The following is a 23105-nucleotide window of genomic DNA, read 5'->3' as shown; positions in this document are numbered from 1 at the left end:
AATAAATTAAAATTTATTATAATTTCTGTGCTTATAGAACACAAGCCCATATGTAGCAGGACTACACATGGCAAGGACATTTGTAGCAGCTCATATATGAAGCCATCAAGCTGAAAAGCTATTCTAAACCATCATAACTTTAACTAGAGGAAAAACTGAATTATCTTTCTAATGTTTCTATAGAAAATTATGTAATCAATAATGGTCCTATAAGAGGCAATAAAAAATAGGGGGACAAAAATATAGGAAGAAAGTACTATAAAGTTGCATTGGACAGTGAATTAATGAAGACATTAGGTTATTTTTCTGGATTTTGTGGTATGCGTGGGATTTTCAAATTTTCAAAATTGAAAATTGTAATTTATAGGGATTTATTTTGTTACTGTAAATAAATATTCTCTATTATACCTAATTTTGTATTTTGTATTCATTTAGGCCTAAAAAAACAAAACAAAAAAACAAAAAACCTGGGTCTAGCCCTGACAACCCTCCCCATTGTTCATTCAACTCCAGCCACAGTGGTCTTTGTTATTCCTTGAACACAACTAGGAACACACCCATCTCAAAGCCTTTGCATTTGCTATTCCTTCTACCTAGAATGCTTCTTCCAGATATCTACATGGCTCCTCTCTCACTTCCTTCAAATCTTTGCTCAAATAGGTCTTCCTCAATTCAGCCTTCCCTGATTACCCCTTTTAAAACTGCATCCCCCTACCTGCCTCCTTAGTGCAAGAGGCAGCATGTCAGTCTCATAAAATTGAAGCCCCTCAAATGTACAAGATAATTTACTTTGTCACTGATTTTGCTGACCAGCTTTCTTCCTCTCCCCCCACAGAAATGTAAGCTCCACATAGACCGAAGGTTTTTTTCCTTTTTAAAACCTGTTTTGTTCACAGCTGTATCTGAAACTCCTGAAATAACGTCTGGCACATAATGGATGTTCAGTAAATACTTGTGAAAAGGCTGGATAGATGGACGGATAGCTAAGTCAAAGAACTACCAAAGTTCTGATTATCATAAGACAACAACCACCAACATAGTCAACCAAGATCATTTCAGCCAAAAGCCCTGAAACATGATGTTTTAATTAGCTTATTCATATGACGATAAATTTACAATTCACAGTACACAATTTCAGGTAATAAGGGTACTTTTCTTTATAGAAAACACTATGTTGGGAATTACTTCATAAGCTTTAAGATTTTATTTCACCATCAAAAGAGTCCAGATTTCAAAGTTAAGCCCAGAAATAAAAATTATAATTTCCTTTAAATTAGGAAATTCTGTTTGAATTAATAGCAAACACAATATTACATGAGAATGAGGTCCACCAGGAGACTATAATTCAAATAGCACTTACAAAAACTACTCAAAATAATAACTATGACAGCTCCCATTCATTAAGGGCTTACCATATGCCAAATATTGACTCAAACACTGAACCGAAAAAGTATCTAAGGTGTGGGTCTATGGAAGGGCTAAAAAAGCATTCTTTAAAATAAATTATTATAATTCTAAGGATAAAATTAAGGATTTTTCTTTTACAAAACCAAAGTATAACAATTAGAATATTACACACTTGGGAATGCTAAGTAATAAATGGAGAAGTGGAGCAAATGCATTTATAAATATGTTCTAAACCCACTAAGTATGTATGACATATGATTCTAAGTAGTATTTATAATTTTATTATTCCTGTAATGAGGTAGTTCACAGTAGACTTACTTTTGTGTACGTGTCATGGCTAAAGCTTAACCCTATTCTAACAGACGATACTGATTAACATATTCATTAACCACTATTTTCTTATCCAACCTCACTATTCATTTGCTTATTCCTTACTCATAGATCTTCCTGATATATTCAAATATGCATATAACTACTATAGAATAGTAATATTTAATGTAGTCTTCTGGTAAACTTATAAGACATTATTAAAAATGTGTTTTTCAGCTTCCCACTATAATGGAGTAACTTGTGTCAGGATCAACCCATCTGTTAAGAACAACTATAACAGCTTGACGAAATATACAAAATGTTGGAAAATATAGAACAACAAAATCCGACAAAACTTGAAGGGCCAAGAACCAGCAGAAAAGAACAATGTATTGATGTAAACCTGATATTCTGTACCTTTCCCCTTAAGGGATTGCTAATTCCTCAGCTTCCCAGAGGTGAGATAAGACAATAATTAAAGCTCAGAATCTAGCTGGGAGGAGAAGCCTTGGTAACACTCTAGGTCTCCAGTTGACTTCTGAAGGACTGCATTCTAGGAGTAAGAACAAAAATAGACTAGACCTTATAAATACTGAAATACAGCCTCAAAGTATTTCAGTTCATGACTAGATAATCTGTTCCTTCTCTAAGTGTGTGTGAAAAGAAACATAAATTCTCCTTGAGGAAGATAACGTTATCCAGATCCTCTATAATTTTTTCATATGTAAGGCCTATACTTTAATAATAAATTATGAAGCATGGCAGGGGACAATAGCAAACTATTGGAAACAGAGAAAAAGTAGAAAATAGAAACCAACCGACAGGTGATCTAGATATTAGAACTATCAGAGGTCGACTTTAAAATAATTGTGGTTAACATGTACATTAAAGTGGATGATAAAATGAATAATTTCCCTAGAAAACGAAATGGTACAATAAAAGAAACAAAAACTCAAGAATTTAAAAATATAACAATGTAAATTAAGCATTCAGTGTGAGTTTAACAGCAAATTAGACACAGCAGCAGCAAGGAATAATTGTAAACTAGTCATTAAAAATATAAACACTAAACATGGAAGGGAGAAAAAAGTTGAAAATATCAGCAAAAGCATAAACACATAAGATATCTGGCAAAAGGTCTACCATATGTATAACTGGACTTTCACAAACAAGAACTGAGAGAATAGGGAATAATAACAATTTTTGATGCTCAGATGAGAATTTTCCAAAACTCCAAAAGAAATCAAGCTGAAAATCTGAGAATCTCTGTGAATTCCAAACTAGATAAATACAAAGCAAACCATACCTAGGCACAGAATAATAAAAATACTGAAAGACAAAAAGACAATTTTTGAAGTAGCCAGAAGAAAAGACCTATCATCCCAACAAAAGAGTCATAAGAATATCAGCTTACTTTTTAAAAGAATGAGTGGAGGTTTGAATGTAATGGAGCAATACCTTTAAAATGCCAGAAGAAAAGACTACCAACTTAGAGTTCTATGCCCAGTAGAAATATTCATCCAAATATAAATGCAAAATAAGGATTTTTTTCCTAATAAAAAGTGACTGAATTCACTACCAGTAGTTCCACATTTAAAAAATAAATAAACAAAAGGAATTCTTTAGGTAAAAGGAAAATTATTCTGGACAGAATCACAGAAACGCAGGAAAATGAAAAAAAAAACTGAAAAATTGTAAGTAAACCTAAGCAAAAAATGACCATATTGACAACAACAGACGTTATTTGTTACTGCTGTCTTGTTGATTTTAAAGTATACAAAGAATTAAATACATGATATCAGTAACACAAAAAGTAGGTAAAGACGTAAAATGTTCTAAATTCTTAAATGGCTCACAAAATGATAAAAGTACTATAAGTTAATTAAATAGATATGTTGCAATCTTAAGAATAACCACAAAAAGAATATTACAGGAATGATAAGTAACAAGCTAATAGATGCTTGGAAATGGAATAATAGAAATATTGCAAATGCAAAGGCAGGCAACAAAAAAGAGAAAAGAAATGTAGAATAACAAATAGTAAGATAATTGATTTAAACAAATATATCAGTAATTATATTAGCCACAAATGAACTAAATACTTAATTTAAAAGTCAAAATTTGTCAAACTATTTTTTTTTAATGTTTATTTTTTTGAGAGAGAAAGAGAATGAGAATGAGCAGGGGACAAGCAAAGAGAATCCCAAGCAGGCTCCATGCTGTCAACACTGAGCTCTGTGCAGGGCTCTATCTAATTCACAAACCATGAGATCATGACCTGAACCAGAAACCAGTTGGATACTGAGGCGCCTGGGTGGCTCAGTGGGTTAAGTGTCCTACTTCAGCTCAGGTCATGATCTTGCGGTTCATGAGTTTGAGCCCCACATTGGGCTCTGTGTTGACAGCTTGGAGCTTGCTTCAGATTCTGTGACTGCCTCTCTCTCTGCCCCTCCCCCACTCGCACTCTGTCTCTGTCTCTCTCAAAAATAAATAAGACATTAAAAAAAAAAAAAAGAGTTGGATGCTTAACCAACTGAGCCACCCAGATATTATTTTTTAAAAACACTATTTTTTAAAAACTATTTTTTAAAAACACTATATGCTGTGTCTTAAATTTAAGAACATTAAAGCACTGAAAGTGAAAAGAAAAAATATATAACATGTAAACATTAATCAGAGGAAATCTGGTATCACTACATTAATCTCAGATAAAGTGGACTTTAATACAATAAGAATTACTGAAGATAAATAGGGACATTCCATAATAATAGAAGATTATTCTTCCAGGAATATGTAACTCTAAATTTGTATACATCTAATAATGTAACCTAGAAATATATATTGCAAAAACTGACCAAACTAAAAGGAGAACGAGACAAATTTAAGAATAACGATACACTAAAATATGGCTGTGCTGGTTAATTTTACACTTGATCTTAGCCAAAAGGCCAAGAAGCGATTTGTGCTGGTTAATTTTAATATGTCAACTTGACTGGGCAATGGGATGCCTGGATATTTGGTCAAACATCATTCTCCATGTGTCTGTGAGGGCACTGATATGAAAAAGACCTTTAAACATTTGATGATCTTTAATGTAAACGGCAGAATAAATATTCTGTTATTCCAAACTACAGAACAGAAAGTACACTTAACAAGGATGTGAAATTCTAGTTAACATGTAGAATTTACTGCCCAGAGAATGATGTATCTTCTAAATTACATGCCTGAACTACTATTAGAGTAAATATTCAAGGGGAAAAAAAAAATCAGCAACACTATAGGAATAGATTGTCAGGTTGGAAGACAATGTAGACAAGATGACTGAAGATCCTTTTAATTCCCAAGTTTTATCATTCTGTACAACTTAAAGCTATATCAATAGAATTATTAGATCAAAGACAGTAGCAATTGGGAATAAAGTATAACATTAGGCAAGATGTCACGATAGGCACTGTAGATTTAAGAGTCATCTCCAAAGAAATAAGCAGAAGAAGAGGAGTACTCTGAGGAACACATTATATATAGAGAAAAGTATAGAACACTGAACCAGGGGAAATTTCCACCACTGAGGTCCAGTGAAGGAGACAGGGTCATAGCACGCTGAGAAGCAAGAATTTCCACAAGAATCATGAAGACCAGGAAAAAAGAGCATTCAAGGAGAAAATAGCCACCACCCCCCAAACCCATTGAGAAGTGATAAAGGATGTTGTTGAGGATCAGCCCTCTTTAGATAGTCTCCAGTGACTAGTGGTTCTTTAACAGCAGCCCAAGCTAGTCCACATCCTGAGTAATAAAACATCAGATTGCTCAAAGCCTACACAATACCACAATTGAAAAAACTTAGAGCAGCACACAATTTTGCAAAGTGTATGAGAGCCAGAAGACATTTCTTTTCTACACTTTCTATTTGGAACTGTGCACAGTGACTATAAAGGCAAAATTTTAAGTACATAGTGTACTCTCTATGGAGAAAAAAAGACTTCTATTTCAAAGAAATTTAAGCAAGACATAAAAATCTAGAATGTAAATAGGACTAGGAACACTAACGCTGCTCCTCCTTCTCTTCCAGTTAGAAAACTGATGAACCTATGAATGGAAAGCTTATGCCCTGAAATACTTAGGATGAGCAGCAAAGATTTAGTCTCTGGATTAATTCTATCATCTTTTGCATAGAATTTTACTAAAGTGAAATGGAAGGAATTGGGAATTTCCCCCTCATCTCTAGTGGTACCAAATAAAATTTCCCATGTCCTGTTTCCTCTGGACACCAAAATGTTATTAAAACATACAGGAAAATTCATTAGAAAATCCTAACCCCAAAGTTATGAGAGTTTTTGCAAAACCAGCACTGTTCTTAGTGTATCATTGGTTAGTACTGATTATCACTTCATTCTAATGGCCTCATTTTCAGTTAAACTAAGAAAATAGATGATTTTGAAAAAAATTTCATTTTCTTCAAATTATTATATTAAACAAAAACCAAGCTCAAACAACAACTATTACCTTCACAAGTATAGCTGCAAAAGTACTTAAGAAAGAACTTTTGGATTTATCATTGTTCCATAAGGGATAAACGCAAGCAGAAATAACACTCTTTAAACACATATTAAAATATATACATGTACTTTTACATGCATTGATACGGTGCCACCAGGTAGTTTCCATGTCTTCTTTATCTTTATAATCAATCCTCTACCGCAGGACCAACCCACTACCTGATAAATAGTATATGATCACAATAATGCCTGAGAAGCAGAAGGATAAATTTCAGCCAAAAAAAAAAAAAAATACCTCCTTTGTAAGCACAAGAGATGCATTGCTTAGGGCCTACAATACTTTTAGGGACACATAAAAATGTTTAAATTTTAATTTATTTTAAAATTAGAAGAAAAAAATGAATATAGCAGTAATACATTATACTTGTCTTTATACACACAATTGTAAACTACAGTTTTTAATATTTTGTGGAGGAATGGGCCAACAAAATGTCAATGAAAGAAATAACGTGGGGGCGCCTGGGTGGCTCAGTCGGTTAAGCGTCCGACTTCAGCTCAGGTTATGATCTCACGGTTGGTGAGTTCAAGCCCCGCGTCGGGCTCTGTGCTGACAGCTCAGAGCCTGGAGCCTGCTTCCGATTCTGTGTCTCCCTCTCTCTCTCTGACCCTCCCCCGTTCATGCTCTGTCTCTCTCTGTCTCAAAAATAAATAAACGTTAAAAAAAAAAATTAAAAAAAAAAAAGAAAGAAAGAATGTGACCTGTCACACCCCATAAACATACTGAGCAAGGGCTTCCCTGTGGACTAATGCATGCTGGCTCCACAACCTCCTTGGTTCTTTGGAAACAAGAAAAGCTTTAGCTAGTTTAAGGAAAGCCTTTATTACCTACTTCTTTTCCTTCCTAGGTTACCAAACTACATGAAATCTCAATTAAGAATTTTACACAAGAATAATGCTCTTCATAGGCTTTAAAATGATTTGTCTTGGGCCTCCCATATAAGCTATATGGAAAGGGTGAATTATCAAGAACAGAGAACTTCCAGGGAAGATGGTTCAGGAGGAGAACCCTAAGCTCATCTTGTCTCAGGGATACAAACTAGATAACAGCCACATCAGTTTAAATAACCCAGAAACCACCACAAGTCTGGCACAACAAACTCTCCACAGCTAAATATGAAGAGGACACATCAAAGAGGGTAGAAGTGGGGAGACACAGTCAGGATCTCAACAGACCCATGGGCCTTTCCATGGAAGGAGTGACTCCACAAGTGCTGAGATTGGAATGGAACAGACCCTCACAACAGGCACCCCAGGCCCAGAGAATCCCCATAACATTTGGCAATGAAAACCAGAGGGGTGTAATTTTGCAAGTTATTTTAACCATCAGAATTTAACACCTGGAACTTGAAAAGTCAGCCTATTCTACTCTGGGAGAGTCAGGAGGGAGGACAATATGGAACTGAGTCCCTACCCTAAAACAGCGCAACAAACATTCCCGAGGACATGCATGAAGCACAGAAGCACCTGTTTGAAAAACGCCTGGAGTTTACAGGAGGGCTACTTATTTATAATCTCAGAGCATATACTGGAGAAACAGGGGTCCTTGGGAGATGCCTCAAGGAATAAAGAAGACAGTGGGCACCATTTCCCTCCCTGCCCCTCAGTCTAGACAGAGACCTACAGGAACCAGCACAGCACCAACACTGGCTATCTAGCTTGCTAATAGCTGTGCCCTTCCCCAGCATTCTCCAGGGTCCAGACCTCACTTCCAGGTTCTCTCTCAAACATGACCCAGGCACAAACTTTGTTAACACCAGTGCCCGCCCCCACTACTTATGTGGATCCACCCCCTCCAATATGCCCTTGACCAGAGCCTACCCAAAATGGTGCCACAAACCTGGCAGTATGCAAGCATCCCCAACAGCGGCCAGCACCACTCCAAAGGGACTCCTGCAGGGAGAGGGGAAGATAACCACACACCCCCATCCAACTGTGGCCCTAGCAGTGGGCTGGGGAAAGACATCAGGTCTGACTGCAGGCCCTGTCTACCAACAAAAGCTTCTAAGGGGACAACACAGGAAAAGCACCCTGCAGTTCAGTGTTACTGTATCTGTAGAAAATGCCTGACCTGACTCAAGCCCAAGGCAGCCCCAGACTGGCCCACTAACAACACAGTGACCAAACCCTGCCCACAACAGGCAAAGACGGCCATTGCAGACAACCGGAATGGAAGCAAATGTAGCTAGGCTACAACAGCATGGTGCACACAACACACATAGGAGATACCTCTGAAGCACCAGCTGCTGGTGAAGAAGGGACACTGCATTGCAGGGCACTACAAGACCTCTTCTTCATGATGCCTCTACACATAGAAACACACAGAAACAGACACAATTACACAAAATGAGGAGATAGAGGATATGCTCCAAATGAAACAAGAGGACAGAATCACAGCAAGAGACCTAAACAAAATGAAGGTAAGTAAAATGCCTGATAGAGAACTTAAAGTAGTGGTCAGAAAGATACTCACTGGACCCAAGAAAGACTGAAAGACCTCAGTGAGACCTCCAACAAAGAGATAAAGAACATTAAAAGGAACCAGAGATACAGAAATCAATAACTGAAATTAAAAATACACTAAATGAAACCAAAAATACACTAAATGGGGAATGAACAGTAGACTACAGGAAACAGAAGACTGGATCATGACCTGGAAGACAGAGTAATGGAAAATAATCCAGCTGAATAGGAGAGAGAAAAATTCATTTTTCTTTATTTTAGAGAGAGAGCACAAGTGAGGGAGAAGGATAGAGGGAGAGAGAGAGAGAATCTTAAGCAGTTTCCATGCTCAGCATGGAGCCCAACACAGGTCTCAATCCCACAACCCTGGAATCATAACCTGAGCTGAAATCAAGAGTCAGATGCTCAAACAGCTAGCCACCTAGGTGCCCCCAAGAAGAAAAATAACTTTAAAAAAAATGAAAATAGACTTAGGGAACTCAGCAACACCATCAAGCATAATAACATTTGCATTATAGGGACCCCAGAAGGAGAAAAGAGGCAAGGGGGCAGAAAACTCATTTCAAGAAATAATACCTGGAAAGTTCTCAAATCTTGGGGAGGAAACAGAATTCCAGATGCAGGAAGCACAGAGAGCCACCAACAAAAATCGACCCAAGAAGATGCACACCAAAACACATAGAAATTAAAATGGCAACAAGTAGTGACAATGAAAAAATTTGAAAAGCAGCAAGAGAAAAGTAAAATTACATACAAGGGAAACCCCATAAGGCTATCAGATGATTTTCTGGCAGTAACTTTGCAGGCCAGAAGGGAGTGAAATGATATATTCAAAGTGATGGAAAAAAAAACTGCAGCTAAAAATACTCTATCCAACAAGGCTATCATTCAGAATAGGAGAGATAAAGAGTTTCTCAGACAAACAAAAATTAAAGGAGTTCATTACCACTAAACCAGCCCTTTGCTTGACTGGAAAGGAAAAACCATAAGTATGAATAAGAAAAGTAGGAAGCCCAAAAGAAATAAAAAATAGGTGTATTTCTAAAAATCAGTCAAGAGATCACAAAATAAAAGGATATAAAGTATAACACCATATACCTGAGCCTGGGGAGGGAGAACACTAACGAATGGGTTCAAACTGAAGTGAACATCAACTTAATATAGACCACTATATGCCTAAAATGTCACATATAACCTAATAGTAACCACAAATAAAATACTGATAATATATATGCAAACAATAAGAGAAAGGAATCCAAGTGTATCACTAAAGAAAGCTAGTAAACCATGAGAGAAGACAATAAGACAAGAAAGGAACAGAGAAAAACTACAAAAACCACCATACTAACAAAATGGTATTGATAAGCACATACATATCAATGACTACTTTGAATTTAGGTAGACTAAATGTTCTAATCAAAAGAAACAGGATGACAGAATGAATTTAAAAAAAAAAAAAAAGCAAGCCCCATCTATATGCCACCTACAAGAGACTCATTTCAGACCTAAAGGCACCTGTAGATTCAAAGTGAAGGAATGGAGAAGCATTTATCATGCAGCTGAAAGTGAAAAGAAAGCAGAGGTAGCAATACTTATATCAAACAAAATAAACTTTAAAACAAAGACTGTAATAAGAGACAAAGGAGGACACTATACAATCATAAAACAATCCAACAAGAAGATATAACAATTGTAAATATTTATATACCTGACACAGGTGTACCCAAATACATAAAGCAGCTAATAACAAACATAAAGGAAGTAATCAACAGTAATACAGCAATATTAGGGGATTTTAACACCCCACTTACACCAATGGACAGATGATGCAAGCAGAAAATCAACAAGGAAAGAATGGCTTTGAATGATACACTGGACCACATGTATCTAACATATATTCAGAACATTCCATTCTAAAACAGTAGAATATACATTCTTGTCAAGTCCACATAGAACATTCTCCAGATAGATCACATATTAGGCACAAATCAAGACTCAGGGCACCTGGGTGGCTAAGTCAGTTGAGCATCCAACTTCAGCTCAGGTCATGATCTCATGGTCCGCGAGTTCAAGCCCTGCATCAGGTTTGCTGCTGCCAGAGCAGAGCCCACTTCAGAACCTCTGCCCCCACCTCCCATCTCTGTTCCTTCCCTGCTCTCACTCTCACTCTCTCAAAAATGAATAAACGTTTATTTTTTTAAAAAAAAGATTCAAGAAATTCAAAAAGATTGCAATCAAACCATGCATCTTTTCCAACCACAACACTATGAAACTAGAACTTAACCAGAAAAAAAAAATCTGATTAGAGAATACCTGAAGGTAAATAACATGCTACTGAACAATGAATGAGTCAACAATCAAAGAGGGTATCAAAAAATACAGGGAAACAAATGTAAATGAAAACACAATGGTCCAAAATCTTTGGGATGCAGCAAATCTGTTCTCAGAGGGATGCTTACAGCAATACAGGTCTGCTTAAGGAGCAAGAAATCTCAACTAAACAACCTAACCTCATACCTAAGGGAGCTAGAAATAGAAAGTAGAAAGAAAGAAATAGTAAAGATTAAAGAAGAAAAACAAAATAGAAACTAAAAAAAAAAAAAAAAAAACAATAGAACACATCAAAACCAGGAGTTGGTTCTTCGAAAAGATCGATAAAACTGACACCACAGAAATACAAAAGATTATCAGAGAATATTATGAAAAAATTAGAGTCCAACAAATTGGACAACTTAGAAGAAATGGATACATTCCTAGAAACATATAACCTCCCGAAACTGAATCAGGAAGAAACAGAAAATTTGAATAGACCAATTACCAATAAGAAAATTGAATCAGTTGTCAAAAAACTCCCAAAAAACAAAAGTCTAGGATCAGACAGTTTCACAGGTGAATTCTATCTAACATTTAAAGAGGAGTTAGTAACTATTCTTCTCAAACTATTCCATAAAATAGAAGAGGAAGGAAAGTTTCCAAATTCATTCTATGAGGCCAGCATTACCCTGATACCAAAACCAGATAAAGACACCACAAAAAAAGAGAACTACAAGCCAATATCTCTGATGAACATAGATGCAAAAATCCTCAACAAAATACTAGCAAACCAAATTTAACAATACATTTGAAAAATTGTACACCATGATAAAGTAGATTTATTCCCAGAATGCAAAGGTGGTTCAATATCCACAAAGCAATCACTGTGATACATCACATTAGTAAAAGAAAGGATAGAAACAATCATTATACAATCATTATAATAGATGCAGAAAAAGCATTTGACAAAGTATAGCATCCATTCATGATTAATAAATAAAATAAAAAACCTCTCAACAAGTTAGGTTTAGAGGAAACATACCTCAATGTAATAAAAACCCACAGCTAACATCATACTTGATGGTGAAAAACTGAGAGCTTTTGTCCAAGATCAGGAAGAAGACAAGGAGGTCCGCTGTCTCCACTTTTATTCAACATAGTACTACAAGTCCTAGTCACAACAGTAAGACATGAAACAAAACTATCCAAATCGGTAAAGAAGTAAAACTTCCACAATTTGTAAATGACATGATACTGTATGTAGAAAACCTTTAAAGACTCTACCAAAAAACTACCAGAAAGAACTATTAGAATGCATAAATAAATGAATTCAGTAAAATTGTAGGATACAAAATCAACATGCAGAAATCTGTAGCATTTCCATACACTACAAATGAAGTAGCATATAGAAAAATTAAGAAAACAGTCCCATTTATAATTGCACCAAATACAATAAAATACCTAAGAATAAACTTAAGCAAGGAAGTGAAAGATCTGTACTCTGAAAACTATAAAAAGTTGATGAAAGAAATTAAAGACAACACAAACAAATGAAAAAAATTTCTAAGCTCATGTTTTGGAGGAACAAATATTGTTAAAATGTCCATAGCACCCAAAGAAATCTATACATTTAATACAATTTCTATCAAAATACCAACAGCATTTTTCCCAGAACTAGAACACCCAATCCTAAAATTTGTATGGAATGTCCCTAAGTGGCCAAAGCAGTCTTGAAAAAGAAAAAAACTGGAGGCATCACAATCCCAGATTTCAATATATACCACAAGGCTATAATACTCAAAACAGTATGGTACTGGCACAAAAAATACACACATAGAGTGGCTCAGTCAGTTAAGCATCTAACTCTTGATTTTGGCTCAGGTCATGATCTCACAGTTTCAGGAGTTCAAGCCCCATTTCTTGTTCTGCTCTGACAGTGCAGAGCCTGCTTCGGATTCTCCCTCTCTGTCTGCCCCTCCCCCATTTGCACTCTCTCTGTCTCTCTCAAACAAATAAACTTTATTTAAAAAAACATAGACACATAGATCAATGGAACAGAATAGAAAACCCAGAAATAAACCCACAATTATATGGTCAATCAATTTTCAACAAAGGAGGCAAGAATATAAATGGCAAAAAGTCTGTTCGATAAATGGTGTTAGGAAAACCGGACACTACATGCAAAAAAAAAGAAACTGGAACCGCTTTCTCACACCATACACAAAATAAACTCAAAATGGAGCAAGGACCTAAATGTGAGGCCTGAAACCATAAAAATCCAAGAAGAGAGCACAGGCAGTAATTTCCTGGACATTAGCTATAGCAATATTTTTCTAGATATGTCTCCTGAAGCAAGGGAGACAAAAGCAAAAATTAACTATTGGGACTACATCAAAATAAAAACCTTCTGCACAGCAAAGGAAACAATCAACAAAACTAAGTGACAACCAACTGAATGGAGGAAGAGATTTGCAAATGACATATCTGATAAAGGGTTAGTATCCAAGATATATAAAGAATTTATGCAACTCAACATGAAAATAATCCAATTAAAAAATGGTCAGAAGACATGAACAGACATTTCTCCAAAGAAGACATACAGATGGCCAACAGACACATGAAAAGATGCTCAACATCACTCATCATCAGGGAAATCCAAATCAAAACCACAATTAGATAGCGCCTCACACCTGTCAGAATGACTAACATCAAAAACACAAGAAACAACAAGTGTGGAGAAAAGGAAACCTCATGTGGGTTTGGTGGGAATGCAAGCTTGTGTAGCCACTGAGGAAAACAATATGGAATATTAAATATTAAAAACAGAATTACCCTATGACCCAGTAACTGCACTATTGGGTATTTAACTAAAGAATACAAAAACACTAATTTGAAGGGATATATGCACCCCTTTGTTTATTGCAGCAATATTTACAATAGCCAAATTATGGAAGCAGCCCAAGTGTTCTTTGGTAGATGAATGGATAAAGAAGAAATGGCGTGTGTGTGTGTGTGTGTGTGTGTGTGTGTGTGTGTGAATATTATTCAGCCATAAAAAAAATGGTATCCTGCCATTTGCAGTGACATGGGTAGAACCAGAAAGTATAATCCTAAGTAAAATAAACCAGAGAAAGATAAACACCTGGTAATTTCACTCATATGTGGAATTTAAGAAACAAATTTAAATGAACAAAGAAAAAGACAAACCAAAAACAGACTTTAACTAGACAGAACTGAAGGTTACCTGAGGGGAGGGGGGAAGAATGGGTGAAACAGACAAAGGAGATAAAGAGTACACTTAGGATGAGCACTGAGTAATGTATCCAATTGTTGAATCACTATACTGTATACGTGAAACAAATATAAAACTATATGTTAACTATACTGGAATTATAATTTTTAAAAAGAACAGAAAATAGGGGCACCTGGGTAGCTCAGTCGCTTAAGCATCCGACTTCAGCTTGGGTTGTGATCTCACAGTCTCTGAGTTAGAGCCCTGCATCAGGCTCTGTGCTGACAGCTCAGACCCTGGACCCTGCTTCAGATCTTCAGATTCTATGTCTCCCTATCTCTCTCTCTCTACCCCTTCCCCAGTCACACTCTCTCTCTCTCTCAAAAATAAACAAACATGAAAAAAAGGAAAAAAAGAACAGAAAATAGACTCAATTAGCTGGAATTCTTTACATCTTAAAGAATATGAGATTTATGTGAATATGATGATAATAAACAATAAAGCAAACATGACAAAATTTTTGTTTCCCCACAAGACCATGTTTGGGCTTGTTATATTTTCATATACATCACCAATGGCCCAAGCTTCCTGATGATGTTGTGAAAATTTACATAAATGCAAATACATTTTTACTAAATGTTGCAGACATTAAATATATCAATGAGGTAAAATACCACTTCTGTATGATTTTTTTCCCCTGACCACCCCGGGCTGATTAGAAGGTCTCTAGTCTGTGATCCTCTTTCAAATTTACTACTTGTAGTAATGTTTAACAATTCTTAAGTTATCATTGCTACTGTAAACAACTGTGTAAAGATACATGTATTTTACTGAATTGTAAAAAACCTACTTAAAGTCAAGAAAGAGTGGCACTTCCTAGCCTATCATAGGGGCTCAAAAAATGTTTCTTAACTGACTACATAGCAAATGAATACTTTAGGTTATAATAGCTCTCCAACCTATGACCAAATCTATACGAACTGATATAACCCAAAGATGCATCATTCCCAATCATGATGATGCAAAGGATGGTGTCAGCTTTCTCCAAAAATCTGCGCCAGAGAAGATACAGACCCAGATGTGTGGCCAAAACATTTAGCCTCATTACACAGAAATGACTATTGATCGGTAAAATGAAATTCTACGTGAGGAAGATCAGAAAGTTGCATTACTCATAAAAAACACTAGTTGTCCACTAAAAAACAAATTATCTATATGGTATTTGTGCCAAAAATGTACAATCCAAATATGTTTAGGAGTTGGACTGGACTTTTCCAAAATTCTATACAATGAAAAACTGTTCTAAATTTAGAAGAAAACAAAGGGACTAAAAGCCAAACACAATGTGTGAACATCCATTAGATACTATACCAAAAATAAAAACCAGCTCTGAAAGATAATATGTTTTAGGGACAAATGGAGAAATTGAAAAACAGAATCTATGTCATTAACTAAAGTTGTACTTTTTGGGTGTTGTGACAATCTTGTAGACAAGAATGTTCTTGTTGTTAGAAGATTTTCCAGGGATGCAAGGATGATTCAGTAGCCACAAATCAATCAGTGTGATACACCACATCAACAAAAATGAAGGATAAAATCAAATGATCATCTCAACAGTTACAGAAAAAGCATTCAACAAAATTTAACATTCATGATAAAAAAAACTTCAGCAAAGTGGATATAGAGGGCACATATCTCAACATAATAAGGGCCATGTACGACAAACCCACAGCTAACATCATCCTCAGTGGTTAAAAGCTAAAAATGTTTCCTCTAAGACCAGGAGCAAGACAAGGATGTCCAATCTTGCCACTTTTATTCAACACAGTACTGGAAGTCCTAGCCACAGCAATCAAATAAGAAAAAGAAATTAAAGGCACTCAAACTGGTAAAGAAGAAGTAAAATTGTCACTATTTGCAGCTGACAATAAACAATTGGGACTATATCAAACTAAAAGGCTTTTGCACAGTGAAGAAAACCATCAACAAAACAAAAAGGCAACCTACTGAGTGGGAGAAGATATCTGTCAATGATATATCTGGTAAGGGGTTAACATCCAAAATATTTAAAGAATTCATACAACTTGAGATAAAAAAAATCCAAGTAAAAATGGGAAGAGGACTTGAACAGACATTTTTCTAAAGACATACAGATGGCCAACAGACACATGAAAAGATGCTCAATATCACTAAGCATCAGGGAAATGCAAATCAAAACCACAATGAGATAGCACTTCACATCTGTCAGAATAGTAGAATCAAACAGACAAGAAATAAGAAGTGGTGGTGAGGATGTGGAGAACACAGAACCCTCGTGTACTATTTGTGGAAAGGTCAATTGGTACAACCACTATGAAAAACAATATAGAGTTTCCTCAAAAGATTAAAAATAGAAATACCAGGGGTGCCTGGATGGCTCAGTTGGTTGAGCATCTGACTTTGGCTCAGATCATGATTTCACAGTTCATGGGTTTGAGCTCTGCATTGGGCTCTCTGCATCAGGGCAGAGCCCACTTTGGATTTCTCTCTGCACCCCCCCCCCCACTCATGCTGTCTCTCTCTCTCTCAAAAATAAACATTAAAAAAAAAAATAGAAGTACCATACCATCCACCAATTCCACCTCTGGTTATTTACCCCCAAAAAACAAAAACTCTCATTCAAAAAGACATATGCACTCCTATGTTTACTGCAGCATTATTTACAATAGCAAAGATGGAAGCAGCCCAGTGCCTACCAACAGATGAATAAAGATATGCTACACACACACACACACACACACACACACACACACTGGAATACTATTCAGTCATTAGAAAGAATGAAATCTTGCCATTTGGGACAACACGAATGGACCTAGATGGTATTAAGTTTACTGAAATACATCAGACAGAGGAAGACAAAACCGTATGATTTTACTTATATGTGGAATCTAAAAAAACAGATGAACAAACAAAGCAAAATAGAAACAGACTCATAAATACAGAGAACTGGTGGTCCCCAGAGGGAAGGGAGAGTTAAAAAGTACAAACTTCCAATTATAAAATAAGTCACAGAAATATGAATTGTTACATAGGGGAAAATGGTAAATAATACCATAATAATTTTGCATGGTGACAGATGGTAATTACACTTACCACAATGAATATTTTGTAATATATATAAATGTCAAATCACTATGCTGTACACCTGAAACTAATATAATATTGTATGCCAACTATATTTCAGTTAAAAATAAATAATTTGGGGGGCATCTGGGGGCTCAGTTGATTGAGCATCCAACTTCGGCTCAGGTCATGATCTCGCAGTTTGTGAGTTTGAGCCCCGCATTGGGCTCTGTGCTGACAGCTCAGAGCCTGGAGCCTGCTTCCGATTCTGTGTCTCCTCCTCTCTCTGCCCCTCCCACATACATGCTCTGTCTCTCTCTGTCTCTCAATAATAAATAAACACTTTAAAAAAATTTTTTAATCAATCAATAAATAAATAATTTGGGGGCACCTGGGTGACTCAGTCAGTTAAGCATCCAGCTCTTGAGTTTGGCTCAAGACATGATCTCATGGTTCTTGGTTTCGAGCCTCGCATCGGGCTCTGCACTGGCTGACAGTATGAAGACTGCGGGGGAATCTCTCTCCAACCCTCTCTTTCTGCCCCTCCCCCACTCACTCTATCACTCTGTCTCAAAATGAATAAATAAACTTTAAAATAAATAAATATTTTTTTAAGAACACAAGGGAACTTTCTGGGGTGATAGAAATTTTCTGTATCTAGTTTTAGGGTAGTACAGACAGGTATATACACAATTGTCAAAACTCATCAAACTGAATACTTAAGATTTGGCTATTTTTGTATATAAATTACACCTCTACAAAACAAAATGAAATGAGTTTAAAAAGTAAAATAATAAAATTAAAATTAAAAGTCAGATTCACTTTGTGTCATCTGAAGAGCTCAACACTTACCAAGTGATTTCTTTTTACTGCAGAACATTATTGCAGCTGATTATTTTTCACCAGGGTTCAACAGTTGATCTATGTAGAAAACAAGAAAAGTACACATTAGTATTTGTAAAAATGCCCATTAACCATAAGTTTACACCTTTTAACTTTCTTCCTTGTCAAATATAGATGACTAGGAATCACTGACAAAATCACAAATAACAGATTCCATTTATCTTATGTAGATAATAATTCTACACAAAAATAATCTATTCGTATCATAGACACTATATGAAACAACATAAGGTAAGCCCAAATGTGCCATTCAATTGGGCATTAAAATTAAGCCAAATTTTCTAATTTATCTCAAACTCTATGAATCAGAACATAACAGGGGTAAAGCTACAGCATCTACTTTTTATTCAAATGTCATTAGATGACTCCTTCCCACAGCTAGCACTGGGAATCACTGCTAAGTTGTGGGAGCTACATAGGAACCTAAATTATTGGCCAGGCTCAAGGGAAACAAAATGCAACTCAAAAATGTTCCTCAATTTATTCTGTGCATAGTCTTCCCCAGGTAGTTACCCAAAAAAAGCCAGAATAATGTCGTTATCGTCTTTCAATTTTTCCCTACATGTGTTCTAATTTCCTTCATATGGCAAACTCTATTAAATATTTAGAATGAATATATAAAGGGGCAAAAAAAGGATTTCAAACATTTAGAACCCAATAGACTGTGGAAATGAAAATGAACCCAGGAAACATTTCAAAGACATGACCGGGTAGGCAGAGGTACTGAATACATGTTCTTTCGGTTTCAAAGAGAAACAACTTCCTTGATTCCAGCTCAAAGAAGTAGTGTGGCAGGATGCAATAAACACACATGAAGAAGTTGGTCAGTCATATAGAGATCAGAGGAGAGGAACAATAATGCTTATGGCTTAGCAGTTACAAGACAGGGGGATGCAGAAAAAATTCATCAATGCCTATTGCTCTAATACATATCTCTCAGAGTCTAAAAAGCCTGAAACCATCAATATTTCTTCCTGTCATGCCCCCAGATCCACAAGTTCCCATCTGCCCCCTCCAGGAAAAGCAGCAGCCTGCTAAGGGCACACCTAGTCCTGAATGTGCCTGACAAATAGTACTACTGGCATTTTGTGAGACCTACGGCTTTTCTAGGGACTAGATATTAAAATGATAAATCTACTAAGAAAATAGGGCAACTGCTGCCAGGTGCTGCTAGCAGGGATAAGTACATTTAAATATTAAATGTAAATCACTAACTCTTCTGTTTCTCCCCCCATACCTTCTACCAACTGTGCTGCCCTAGATGAGCCCTCTGCTGCCTCCTTGCCATGTACCCCACCACAGCCTCAGGCATCTGGTTGCCTCTAGGAAAGCCTGCTGACCAGTGATTGCTTTTCCCTGCATTGCTCAGAACAGGTTTCCCTGCTCCAGCCTTAGCCACCTACAGGCCAGGGTCCACAAGGAAGCACAATCATTGATATAAAAGATAAATGACATCTGTGACAGCCCTGACAAAAACCCCCAATCACTTCCCGATGGCCTTAGGGGGAAAAAAAAGACCAAGGGGAGCCTGGGTGGCTCAGTGGGTTAAGCATCTGACTCTTGGTTTCGGCTCAGGAAATGATCTCACAGTTCATGTGATAGAGTACCACATAGGGCTCCATGCTGAGAGTGCAGACCCTGCTTGAGATTCTTTCTCTCCCTCTATCTCTGCCCCTCCCCCGATTCACTCGTGTGCACATGCTCACTCATGTGCTCGCTCTTTCTCTCTCAAAATAAATACACATTAAAAAAAGAAAAGAAAGGCCAAATTCTAACATGACTCCTTGGATGTTCCACATCCTTGGATGTCCCTGTTCATTTTTCTAGCCTGATTTCTCCTCATAGCCTCCTCTCCTCCTTGCATCCCCTCATGTTTATACTCCAGAAATACCCAGTTCAGCTTATTTCCAGCTAGGAGCCCAGCACATGCTCTTCCCTTTGCCTATAGCCACCTAACTCCATCCAATCTCTTAACCAGACTAACTCCTACTTATATTTCCAATATCAATTCATACATCACTTCCTCTATGAGGCCTCTCTGATCCCCCAAATTCGAGATAGAAGCACCTCTATGTGCTCTCATGTAATCTAAAAGTTCTCATTTCAGAGCCCCTATCATCTAGAACATAATCTCCTATTACATTATATTGGCTATATTCTCAGTCCACAAACTCCAGTAGGGCAGGGACTTCATCTGTCAGGTCCACAGTTCTATTTCTAGCCTCTAATGCTTGACTCGCATATAGTAATGCTTAATAAATATTTGATAAATGAAAGAATGAATGATGTCTTCAATTTCTATTAGGAATGGACCAAGGGCTTTCAGACACAAGAAGGCGCTTCCCTTGTCTAATTTTTTTATTCAAGTATAATTAACATACAATGTTATATTAGTTTCAAGTATACCACATATTGATTTCACAATTCTATACATTACTCAATGTTCACCACAATAAGTGTAAAGACACTTCCCTTTTAGCAACTATCCCTTCCCAGGACCCAGCCCCATGTTCTAGAATGTCTTAGACCTTCCCAAGCTGGGGACCACCATGCCTTTCTTGTCATCAACTTCTTCTTTCTGGCCAGACCCCATCCTCTTTTATACCCCCATCTCCAGCCTAGGAAAATTGTCAAAGGATGAACAATATTTGCTTAGCAATAGGAATAGTGTTGCAGGCAAACTGAAGAACACAAGAAAGAAATTAGCAAAGCTTAGGGAAGAAAACAAAAGGAAGCACGAGAGAGAGAGAGAGAGAGAGAGAGAGAGAGAGAGAGAGAGAGAGAAAGAAAGAAAGAAAGAAAGAAAGAAAGAAAGAAAGAAAGAAAGAAAGGCACTGAAAGGATGTTTTGAGGTAGGGCCTTCCTACAAGAAATAATAGGTTTTCACTGAAGAATGAAAAAGTGGGTTTTCATTGAAGAATGAATATCTTTGTTCTAAAAAATAGTCACAACAGGGGTGCCTGGATAGCTCAGTCAGTTAAGTGTCTGAGTCTTGATCTCAGCTCATGTCTTGAACTCATGGATTCTGTGACAATGATATCTGGATCTGGTGGCCCCATCTGGCCAGATGGTTAAGGCTCATCTGCAAGTTCTAAGCTAACTTGTTAGGGCTTTAAAATTCTCTCTGGGGACTACGTCAAATGTGTTGTGTTTTCATGGGCTCAGAGTCCCTGGAGCAGGTGAAAGGAATAATGATTCTTTAAGCAAGATGGCAAAAGGGACTCTACACCCTGACAGGTGGCAATTAGAATGCAAGCAGAAGAAAGAAATTCAATCTCTCAGGAAGTTAATAAGAATACTGGCCACTGGCCAGCTTATTTTTTCTTCTTAATGATTTGCTACAGTGCTTTGAGGGATTAATACTAACAGATACCCATTTCAAAAGATGAATATATAATATAAAGGTAACTAAAATATATATATATGTGATATCACCCCTCCCCTCTCTTCTTTTAGATCCTTCTGTAAGTACTTCTCATTTTAAAAGCTCCTAATCAAGCAAACATAAAGCAATACCATATTCTTCCTAAAACTACCTCTAAGCCATACAGCTATTTCATTTTTTTTGTTTGATTTTGTTTTTCTTCCATTACTTTATTTTTTTATTATTATTTTTTTAATTTACATCCAAGTTAGTTAGCAGATAGTGCAACAATGATTTTGGGGGTAGATTCCTTGATGCACCTTACCTATTTAGCCCATCTACCCTCCCACAACCCCTCTAGTAACCCTCTGTTTGTTCTCCATATTTGAGTCTCTTATGTTTTGTCCCCCTCCCTGTTTTTATATCATTTTTCCTTCACTTTCCTTGTGTTCATCTGTTCTGTGTCTTAAAGTCCTCATTTGAGCCAAGTCATACAATATTTGTCTTTCTCTGACTAATTTCACTTAACATAATACCCTCTAGTTCTATCCACATAGTTGCAAATGGCAGCTATTTCATTTTTAATTTCTCTAATATCACCTTCCAAAATGTCTTCAAAACCTTTTATTTTAAAGGTACTGAATAAATTTATTTTGTAAATTTTAGCTGTTTTGGCTCTTGTAGAAAATAATCTCTACTGAATAATTCATCCACAATGATAATATGATCACTATTGTATGAATTAATATTTCCATACGATTTGTGAAAGTTATTTCTTATTAATGACCTTCTTCAAGTGTTCTCACTCCCTAAGACATAAAGTTATAATGAAAAGTTAAGAACTGACCTTCAGGCCCATATTGCCTCCAATCCAATATTTTCCTTCTAACAGCACCAATTCCAGGCACACTTAATGGAGGATTCACACTAATACACCAGATGCTAGTTTAACTTTCAGGAAGTGAAATTTAGTGCTGTCATTCTTGGACATTTATCAACTCACCAAAATACCCAGCTGACACTCCAGTTCTAAAAGATGTCAGAGGAAAGAAAGTCATCTTTTGTTGAACTTTTGGAGCAATTAAGGTCTAAGGAAATAAACCAATCAGGTGGGAGAAAAGGTTTGCTAATGTGAAATCTAGCTCTAGAAATAGGAACTCAGGATTCTGAAATTCAACCATTTCCAAGTACTGAAGCAAATAGTATTCATTTACATGCATACATTCCTTGCTTTTGATGTCACCCCAAAATAGAGGAAATGGAAAAAGGAAAGCTGCTGGTAGGTCTTATTTAATTCTTGGTTTCATCTTATGCAAGTAATTAAAATGGTGGTTTCCTTGTGTGAAAGTGATGGGGGGGAGGGGGTTACAAAAAAGAGAGATGGGAAAAGAGGAAGACAGAGGAAGGAGTAGCTAACAGCTAAGTAATAGCTAAGGGTTTTTATGTATATTAATTC

The 23105-nt window shown here is 36.5% G+C and overlaps 1 protein-coding gene across 4 annotated transcripts in view; it reads right to left on the bottom strand.

The window, feature by feature from the left end:
* ATP8B4 (ATPase phospholipid transporting 8B4 (putative)) overlaps nucleotides 1-23105 on the bottom strand; it is a 252542-nt gene that overhangs the window by 214075 nt on the left and 15362 nt on the right. For all 4 annotated transcript variants that reach the window (XM_027067227.2, XM_053224036.1, XM_015063454.3 and 1 more), the window contains exon 2: nucleotides 18235-18303. In XM_027067227.2, the coding sequence (XP_026923028.2) occupies nucleotides 18235-18262 (28 nt within the window). In that variant the 5' untranslated portion in view covers nucleotides 18263-18303. The remainder of the gene's footprint in view (nucleotides 1-18234; nucleotides 18304-23105) is intronic.

The sequence above is a fragment of the Acinonyx jubatus genome, chromosome B3, assembly GCF_027475565.1.
Source record: "Acinonyx jubatus isolate Ajub_Pintada_27869175 chromosome B3, VMU_Ajub_asm_v1.0, whole genome shotgun sequence".
NCBI classification, from domain to species: domain Eukaryota; kingdom Metazoa; phylum Chordata; class Mammalia; order Carnivora; family Felidae; genus Acinonyx; species Acinonyx jubatus.
The sequence above is the reverse complement of the archived record's forward strand: the minus strand, read 5'-3'. Positions and strand labels throughout refer to the sequence as shown.